Here is a 9,538-nt window from a genome sequence, read left to right on the forward strand (position 1 = left end):
GACATTTATTCAGCGTAAACCGTTTCTACTTTGTCTTCGGCAAACAAACTCTTCAATGAATGTTCATCTGATTGAATCATTTTCTTGCCCACAGCTAGTACTTGAAACGGATCAATTTTCGTCTTTTTTTTCCAGCGCAAAGTGCCGACAGTCGGGTAAGCGTCAGATGGTTGGCCGACGTCGGACCGACTGCCGTAGTACACGACGCTAACCGTGGGAGCGGATGTTAACGTATTTGTCCAGCTTGTTAGCCTTTTTTTTTAAAGTAGACTATACATCTACTAAATACCTGGATCCAGGTGATTTTATTTTGTGGAACCACTTGACGAAATAAAAGTGAGTAGATGCAACACCATTTTTTCATTGTAGGTGGAGACAAACGTGGTATGTCCTTTTGATAATGATCGTGTGGACTAAGCATAAAATGAAATATTCATCGGGAGATCAGACCGCGCAGTGATGTTTTGGCATTTCCAGATAAGTATCTTTTTGAGCGGTACCGTTTCACGGTCCATCATCATCATACACCGAAAAAAAGTTTCTTTTGAATTTACTCGAATTTATTTCTTCAATGTGGTTGCACAAAATATAACCATCTGAATCCAGATACATTTTTAAGTAAACTATAGGCCTACATCTCGTACTTAGAAAAATCAATCTGGCTCCAGGTGATTTTATTTTGTGCAACCACCGAATATAATTGAGTAAATTCAACCATCATTCTTTGCAGTGTACCACCATGAGATTATACCGATCGAGGTCTTAACTGTTTGAGCAATATTGTTTTTATATTTCATCATCTGATAAGTGTGCTTCCCCGAATTGTGATCTATCTCAGGGTAGATCAACTCAGACTTCAGGATTAACTCAGTGTTTGTTAAACCTGCTGTGTGAAACGGACCCCTGGTCCTCCAGCTTCCTCTCATATGCGACGGATCTGCCATCATAACAGAGGGCTCGCACAAATCTCCATTTCTCCAGGAGGAGACGCTTGGCTTTTCGCGCGCTTGTTTGTCAGTCTTCACTGGCTGCTTTTATTACAGGCCCGAGGCTGCACTTTGAGCTCCTGCCTTCTCTTGAGAAAGAGCCGCGCGTCTGGACCATTCTCACCGCACGCACGCGCGCACACACGCGCGCACACACGAGCTGGCTTGCACGTCATGGCGTGAGCCAGTCAGTGAAGCCAGCTAGCGCGCGTCACCACGGGCTGCTTTGGAAGGGCTTCGTTGGTAGACTGAATCGTGAAGGAGCTGAGAGGATGCAGGACGGCGTCTCTGCTGCTGCTGCCGCCGGAGACCATGCGCGACCTCCGTTAAATCCACGCGGCGTGGAAGCACCATGGCTGTTGACGGTAGGAACTTTTGTTTTCTTTCATTCGGAACTGACAGAGGCAACTATGTTTTTTTTTTTTTTTTGGAAGAAACCATGAATAATATTTAATCTCATTAATAATCAGTCCAAAAGAATTTTAACAAGTGTGGCTTTTTGTTAGATTGTGCAGTTGTAGCTAATTTGCACAATTAATTACTCATGATACCAAGTCTTTACATTGTATGTAATTAGCGTATTTTGCGGACTATAAGCCGTTACTTTTTTTCTATTTTTGAACCATGCGGATTATATAAAGGTGCACCTATTCTGTGGATTTTTCTTCCACTGCTTGGGGCGGTCTAACCGGAATTACATTACAATACAACACGATTGCCATTAACAGGATGTGACTACAGGTGGAAGAGTTCAACAGGCAAAGGCGCTATGCACTAGGTCATGAATTAGGTGGTATGCGGATGTCAACTGACAAACTGGAGAAGGCAGCGGGCAATGAACTGAAGATAGGTACTTTATTTTCTCTTGGTTCTGTTCCGTTTTAACCCGCAAAGTTGTTGAAGTGTTAGAAGGCACTGTTAGGAAAGAATCTGCTAAGGTATACATGTAGATTTACAGTTCAAAATCGTTCTTCAAAATCGTAAATGCAGTAAATATTGAATTTGTCAACATAGATAGGGGCGGCTTATATAAAGGTGCGGCTTATATGTGTTCTTTTTTATTTATTTTTTTTCCCCAATACATATGTATATGTATTTAAATAGAGTGGGTGCGGCTTATAGTCCGGAAAATACGGTATATTATTACTGTATATTTTCCTATGATGGTAAGGTAGTGCAAAACACATTGTATTTTTTATTTATTTTTTTTGCGGGGGAGGCTGGAACAATTTAAAGCATTTCCATTTTAAGAATATTTGTATTGTTGTGGTTGTAGTCAAAATGGTGCAAAACATCTACTGTACTTACTGCATTAATGTTTGTTTTGTCTTTTTTACATTTGATCTATATGTTGGTGATTTTTCTTTTCACTAAATGTTTAAATGTTTATTGTAGTACCGTTGGCCCTGGAGGAACGAAATGTCATTCCACAGCCTTTCATGTACGCTCGTTCACCGTAGCTCCCACGGGCCCTAGTGTGCAACAAGCATGAGCCAATAAGAACGGGAAAACAGCGAGATGATGCGGGCGTACAATTTGGGCGTTTCGGAGCAGTGCGCACAGATCAAATCTCTACTTTTGGGCAAATTCATAACTTAAACAATACATGTCTCTGCCACGAACGAGCACCACTAGACCGTATTATACTCTTATTTGAAAAGCGAGTGAGCCCCTCAAGTAAGAGAAGTAATGAAAAAAAAAGAAACAAAGTAGGCTACAAATGTTTGTGGAGAAAATGATGCGTTTTTTAATTATTACGTTGAACAGACATATGATTTTGTGAGAGAGTGACTCACGTCAACTGAATTACGGTGTGTCAAGTTCCACAGAGTGGCAATTCAGAGCTCTTAACAACACAACGAAGGAGTTGCGTGCTCCCAGCGTTTCCCAACCTTACCAACATACAGGAAAATATGATGTGTTAACGTGAGTACAAAATTATATCTATGTCGGATTAATAAGATTTGTCTGCTTTGCAGCGTTTGGAGGCCTGTCTTCTGGAAAAGAAAATACTGACTCGAGAGTGCAAATTCGACATTCTTGTTTAACTTAAATGTATCAGTAGTTGAAACAGGACATTAACGCCTGGACATCCACAAGTTCTTTTCCGTTTCGCAGGAGATCTTTGCCGCCTTAATGAGAAAAAGTTAAGGGGAAGAGAGGGAGGGGGATAAAGTCGTTTTGAAAATTCCGCAGTACTATGTGCGTCCGTGAGAGAAAAAAAAATCCTGGCGCTGTGCCTGCTTCGGATATCTTGACCAAGGCTGATGGATGAATGTCAAAAGAATGTCACGTGGCTCTCACCGACTCCATTTTTTTCTGTATTCGGTCTCCGAAGATAAAAGGATGAACATCCCTTTTATAATAGCATCAGTGACTTCTGACAGACTGGTCTATCCTCTTTAGAGATTCTTTTTGGTCATTTCAAGATGTGTGCTGAGTTCCAAATGCCGAAAGCAAGCCTCCTCCAAATCTTCTCCATCAATCAGTAATGTACTTTTCGTGCCAAGCATGTTTACTGTGTTTCCACATGTTCTTTAATTAGCCGATGTTGCTCAACCGCCCGCTGTTGAGTGGGCTTGGACATCTGCCTACACGGCCTCCTCTACTCGTTGAGAAACTTCGACATTTCTCGCTCCGCAGAGTTTCAAAAATGTGGATCCAGAATTCTTGCAAGTTCGGATGTGTGCCAACGCTGCCTCGTGGCCGCTCTTTTCATCGAAGCGAGTACGAGCACGTCACTCTCCATGACATCACCGCGCAACGACGGGCTGTTTTTGCGGAACGTGTGCCGCCCCGCATTTTAAAAAAAATCTGTCGTGGTCTTTTCTCTCCGCAGCGGGGTCCAGTTTTAGTTTCTGCCGGCCAGCCGTGGAGTACAGACCTCTGCCCGACGACTTTAAAGAGCAGCTGAGCGCGCGCACGGGTGGGAACCTAACCTGGCATGACGGCCGAGGCCAGAAGGCGGCGGGAGGCCGGGCGGTCAAGCTGCTGCAGCGGCCAGGCGCAGACACCTGCCAGGTATCCTGGGGGTCTTCACCCACCACTCTCAGTTGTTCCATGACCATGCTCATAACTCACTACACTCGAATCACAAATCGCCTTTCCCTGTTAAAATGAAAATAAATAAGGGCTGGACTATTTTGAAAAAATTATTACAATTTAATATGCAATTATTTTTTTCCCACGGTCCTTTTCCCATGTATATTTTTAACTAAAGACAAACAATAAATAAATCTGTGTCACAATAAACAAATATCAGAGTTATACAACATAAATGTTTTGGTTTTATAGGTTAAGCTTATGCTAAAATGAAGGCAAATTAACCATGAATTAATATGAAAGAGCTCATCGTCGATCTACTTCAATTAGAGTTGTTGATTTACTGAACACGTTAACATGCAGGCTTTTTAGTGTTTACTACTACAACTTGACAAAATTCTACTAAACAGATGTGGCGTAAACAGAAGTTAGTAAATTAGAAGTCATATTACAACAATGATGCAAACAAACCTTATAGTGATGGAATGAAGACTGAGGACGGACTGATGTACCCTTACCACTGGTAATTATCGGAGATGGGCACTATACCTTACTTTGCCGGTCCGTCCTCCGTTTGCGACTTGGGCACCCTTCCGTCATCGTCCCTCCGTCCTTATTCATAAAAATAATCGTCCTCAGACCCGTCCATCCTCGTCCTTTTAAAGGGCTTCCGTCCTTACATTCTGTCAGTCCATAACCCCCCCCGGCTCAATAAATAAATAAATAAAAACGACACAATTTAAAGCTCATTAAATGGCTAATTTCCTTTTCACATCCACATAGCGACTGAGAGTATCGTGAGTGGATTTAATTGTTTGCAACTGTTTAAGTGTCACCCGTCAAACGGGCGGTTTGGATAGTTTTCACAAACCATCCCACACCTAGTTACGTTAGTTACTGGTCCCGAACCAGTGTTTGTATCGCAAGCTAAACTGAAAGGTTGGCTTACTTCTCTGTGGGTTTTGGAATGACAAATATAGTTAGATGTTGTCATTGTTGTGTCTTCATTCCGTGAGGTGCAAACCATGCGTTTTTCCATCCTACTTTTGTCAACGTCATGAACAAAATAATTCATTAATTCAAATTAGTGATCTTTGGACTGCACACCACACACGGTACGTTCAAAATAAAACCCAATTTCATTGTTGCTTATATGTCTGTAAATTTTAAAAAAAAGTTCTCGTTCTCCGTCCTGAAAATGGGCTGTCCTTGGGACGGAATGCCCATCATGGGTGATTATATACACTTTAGGAACTCGGATTCTACTTCACTTATTGAAGAGAAATTCAATTGAACGAACATCCTGTCGGGCTGCAAACCAGGAGAATGAAACTCTAAATGTAACAAGCTGTGGTAACCGGCATAGCATGCAGTCATAATTCGTCTTGTACATTTCTGTAAATGTACATTAGTAGAGTAAGCTTTCGAAAATATTATTGACCCTCCACTGCATCCCTTTGTAAAAGAGGCAGAAGATTTGAAAGCAAAAAAAATGTCTGAAAATGCATCCACCGGCGATGGGTCGTTACACACAGCTTCTTTGTGAACACAGAATGGAGGCCGTTTTCTCCCCCGCGGGCTGGTGGGCTGCGTCTCCAAAGTAGCACAGGCCGTGCCTGCCTTGTGACTTGCTCCACATAGCAGCACAGGCAAGATTTTGGGTTTATTTACGCAATTATGAATTGGAGAAAAACGTCAAACATAGCCCCTGTGTCCGGTTAAAATGGACCATCTCATCCCTTTATCTGAAGTAGCGGTGTTGCTGTAGACCGAGAAAAACTGGCCTCATTTGAGCCTGAAGTAACTCATCATGAAGCATGCACCTTTTTTTTTTTTTTTTTTTTATCTTCAACCCATTAAAAGACTCTTCAACAGTCAGACTTGACCGGAGCTGCTGCTGCTGAAGCCGCAAACTGGCTGATAACACATTTATTGGCTCCCTTGAGTCCCATTGGCTGCACACTTCACGTAGTACAGGGCTGCCAAACTTGTTTTCATCGTAGCTTTGGCTGCCCTCAGGGGGACGCTTATAACGGTTAAAACCACATAAATGTATAATCGCTAGGGGGTGTAACGTAGACTGAAAACCATGGTTCTGTACGTACCTTGGTTTTAAGCAACAGTTCAGTTCACTTTGGGTGCAGTGCATAATATGCAAAACAATTTGTTGATGCTTTGTGTAAACAGGGCTGGATTTAATGACGCTTCAAATCAACCATCAACATCTTGAATATTCTCTTTTTTAGTCAACTGGAAACATCAAGAGTAAAAATAACTATCCATCTATACACCATAGCCCCTCAGTTTGAGTATAAAACACTTCCTCATACTTCCTTGGCATCAATTACTACTTTCTTATTAGCCAGGGCTTTTGCGGCCTATTGGGGTGCTTCAAAAAGAGCGCAAAAACTAGAAATAGAATTAAATCAAACGCAAATAGTTAGGAGAGAGGAATTCATTCTTTTTTCAGTCAGTCTGGACAGCTATAGCGTGTAGAACGAGCGCTTCATTGTGATGCGTGAGTGTTCACGCATCACGGAAAGAAGGCGGATGAGTGAGTTGGGGGAAAAAAGTCTGATGTGACAGCCAGCATGTGGACAGGGGTTTCGCACGAGAGTGGTTGCTTTAGAGCGCCTCGTTGTTGTTGTGTGACGATCCCGTGGGATATATTCCTGCCACCGGAGGCTTTGAGGTATATTTTTCAAATGCATGTGTCTTGGTGAAGTGGCATCCATTTTCCCAGGTCATAATAATGGTATTTGATTGACAATTGACAACTGAGCGGGATGTGGTTCCAGCAAATTCAGTGGAAAGAACAGTTTGGTTTTTCATGATTTTGAAGCTCCATTTTATATACTGGCATTTTTTTTTATCATTCAAATTGGGCAAGTTTGTTAGAGCACTCTTCTCTGCTGTGTGTCAAATGTATAAGGCCTTTTTATTTTCACTTTATAGGGACTGTAAAAGAGCAAAGTCAAATGATGTGATCGAGCACATCTGTCCCAGTGGTCTTGAGTGTTGACTGTGTTTTGTGCGCAGTATCGTTCTAGTGACAATTACAGCATCTACAACACCAGTCCAACGCAGCCCAACTTGGTCCGGCCCGTGGTGCTGTGGACGCAGCAAGACGTTTGCAAATGGCTGAAGAAGCACTGTCCTCACAACTACCTGACCTACGTGGAGGCTTTCTCCCATCACGCCATCACAGGTACGCAATCTGCACCGTTGCAATTTGGTGCAACCCAAAGTGATTTATAATCATTGGCATGCGCAGGCCGGGCGCTGCTGCGTCTGAACGGCGACAAGCTAAAGCGGATGGGACTGGTGCAGGAGACGCTGAGACAGGAGCTACTCCAGCAAGTTCTTGAGCTACAGGTTCAGGAGGAAGGACGCAACCTGCAGCTGCTTAGCAGAGGTCAAGGTCCGTTATGACAAATGAGGATTGTGCCATTAGTTTTTTTGTTGTTGTATTAATTACACCAAGCGGCACGGTGCTTGACTGGTTAGCATGTCCGCCTCACACTTGAGATATCGTGGGTTCGATTCTGGCCCCGGTCTTCCTGTGTGGAGTTTGAATGTTCTCCCCGTGCTTGCGTGGGTTTTCTCCGGGTACCCCGGTTTCCTCCCACATTCCAAAAACATGCATGGTTGGTTAACTGATCACTCTAGATTGCCTCCCACGTGTGATTGTGAGTGTGTGTTTGTTTGTGTCTGTGCCCTGCGTTTGGCTGGCAACCAGTTCAGGGTGTACCCTGCCTACTGCCCGATGACAGCTGGAATAGGCTCCAGCACGCCCGCGACCCTTGTGAGGATAACCGGTTCCGGTTAGGCATTACGGAGAAATAAATGCCGGAAATCATACACTGCAGACATAGTAATAAAACCCATAAAAATTACAAATATTTATTTTTTATTACTTGCCTATGTGCAAATCAATACCCTGTGGCATTAAGAGAAAAAAATTCTATGTTTTTAGCATTTAGCTCAGTGTTTTTTAAACATTTGTGGGTCAAGGCACATTTACTTCATTGAAAACATCCTGTGGCACACAAGCTGAAATTGTGAAGAAAAAAAAAAGCTTATTTTAACAATATAAGTGATATATATATTGTTTATATAAGCATTTTTTAACATTGAAGAATGGCATTATATTATAACGTCTTGAATAGGAATTAAATATACACAAAGAAAAAAGTATCTTATAATGTTTCATATTGATACTCAGTGTGAAACATGGGACTGTTTGGATAAACATGCGTCACTAATTCGCTTGTCTTTAAACAAAGACAATTAGCTACCTGCTGCTTCCACCTGCTGGTATGGAAGAGTACTACAATGTAGTAAATACATGATTAGGCTGCCAGGCGCTAGACCGCACAGGCACACAAATAGATAATTTCCCACGGCACACCTGACAATATCTCGCGGCACATTGCACACAGTTTGAAAAACACTGATTTAGCCTACAAGTACGTTGAAATTGAAGTACGTTTTAACATACTTGCAAATACGTTGGAATATTAAAAGTGGAAGTCACCCACAAAAAATCTTTACAATATGTTCAAAGCAGCCCCCAAGTCTAAACTTGATATTCTGATTAATATTGTGTTTGTGGAATATGAATTTAGCAGCAAAATCCAACTGTTTTATCCATCTCAGGGGGCGGCCATTTTGTCACCTGCTGTCGACTGAAAATGACATCACAGTTGCTTAGGTTACAACAAATTACAGCTCAGCTTCAGAAAACAGGTGAGCTGTGATTGGTTGTTACCTGAGCCGATCAACTGTGTTGTCATTTTTCGATTGACACACAAGTGATAAAATGGCCGCCCCTGAGATGGGTGAAAACAGATGGATTTTGCCTCTTGACTCATATTCCACAAACACATTGTAATCAAAATGCTGTGTTTAAACTAGTGGGGGTGCATACAGTACAACTTAATTAGCTTAGCTAGCTTTGAATATTTATGATGTGTGTTGAAGGCAATTGTTTGTGCTGCTAACTACTTGATATCAAGTGATTTTGAATTCTCCCGCTGACTTTCTCAGGTTTCTTTGAAAAGAAGTCGTAAGCGGACAGCCAGAAATGTGGACGTTTCAAGTCCGGCTTCAAACGAAAAAGACATTCTGTGGGACATATTTAGTGCAGGTGCGCAGTACACATACAGTAGACTGATGATGACAATCTCTTTTGTTGTGATTTATTATCTTGTGTCTCTGTTATTTTTATATTTTTATTTGTGGAAACCGTATCAAATCACTGAACATAATTAAAATATCAACAAGAAAACCTATGTGGCTGTCTATCAATTTTTTATTATTCAAGGTTACTGTACTTTTCGTATTCGGTACTTGACTCGAGTATTTTGGTTTGGATTTTTCTACTGTAGTAAAGAAGTTGAATAAGTACTTGTCCTTACTTACACATCTGACCTTCTACTTAAGTACAACGTGTAAGTACCGCACTTCTTCCACCTCTGACTCATGCATAATGGTTGGAATCGAGGTGG

General features: G+C 41.9%; 1 protein-coding gene across 2 annotated transcripts; it reads left to right on the forward strand.

Annotated features, from left to right (window-relative positions):
• The first annotated feature begins 71 nt into the window (after positions 1-71).
• Positions 72-9,322, forward strand: samd10a (sterile alpha motif domain containing 10a). 2 transcript variants are annotated; one of them, XM_086032031.1, is made up of 6 exons: positions 72-1,351; positions 3,630-3,713; positions 3,826-4,007; positions 7,068-7,236; positions 7,303-7,449; positions 9,078-9,322. In XM_086032031.1, exons 1-6 carry the CDS (start codon positions 1,339-1,341, stop codon positions 9,098-9,100), a joined length of 618 nt encoding a protein of 205 aa, XP_085888157.1. In that variant the 5' UTR covers positions 72-1,338; the 3' UTR covers positions 9,101-9,322. The 2 variants fall into 2 exon arrangements, with proteins under 2 accessions (XP_085888157.1, XP_085888165.1); XM_086032039.1 differs by lacking the exon at positions 3,630-3,713.
• Positions 9,323-9,538: the final 216 nt, after the last annotated feature.

Source organism: Filicampus tigris, chromosome 1, assembly GCF_054856515.1.
Source record: "Filicampus tigris isolate MCC_2025a chromosome 1, RoL_Ftig_1.0, whole genome shotgun sequence".
NCBI classification, from domain to species: Eukaryota; Metazoa; Chordata; class Actinopteri; order Syngnathiformes; family Syngnathidae; genus Filicampus; species Filicampus tigris.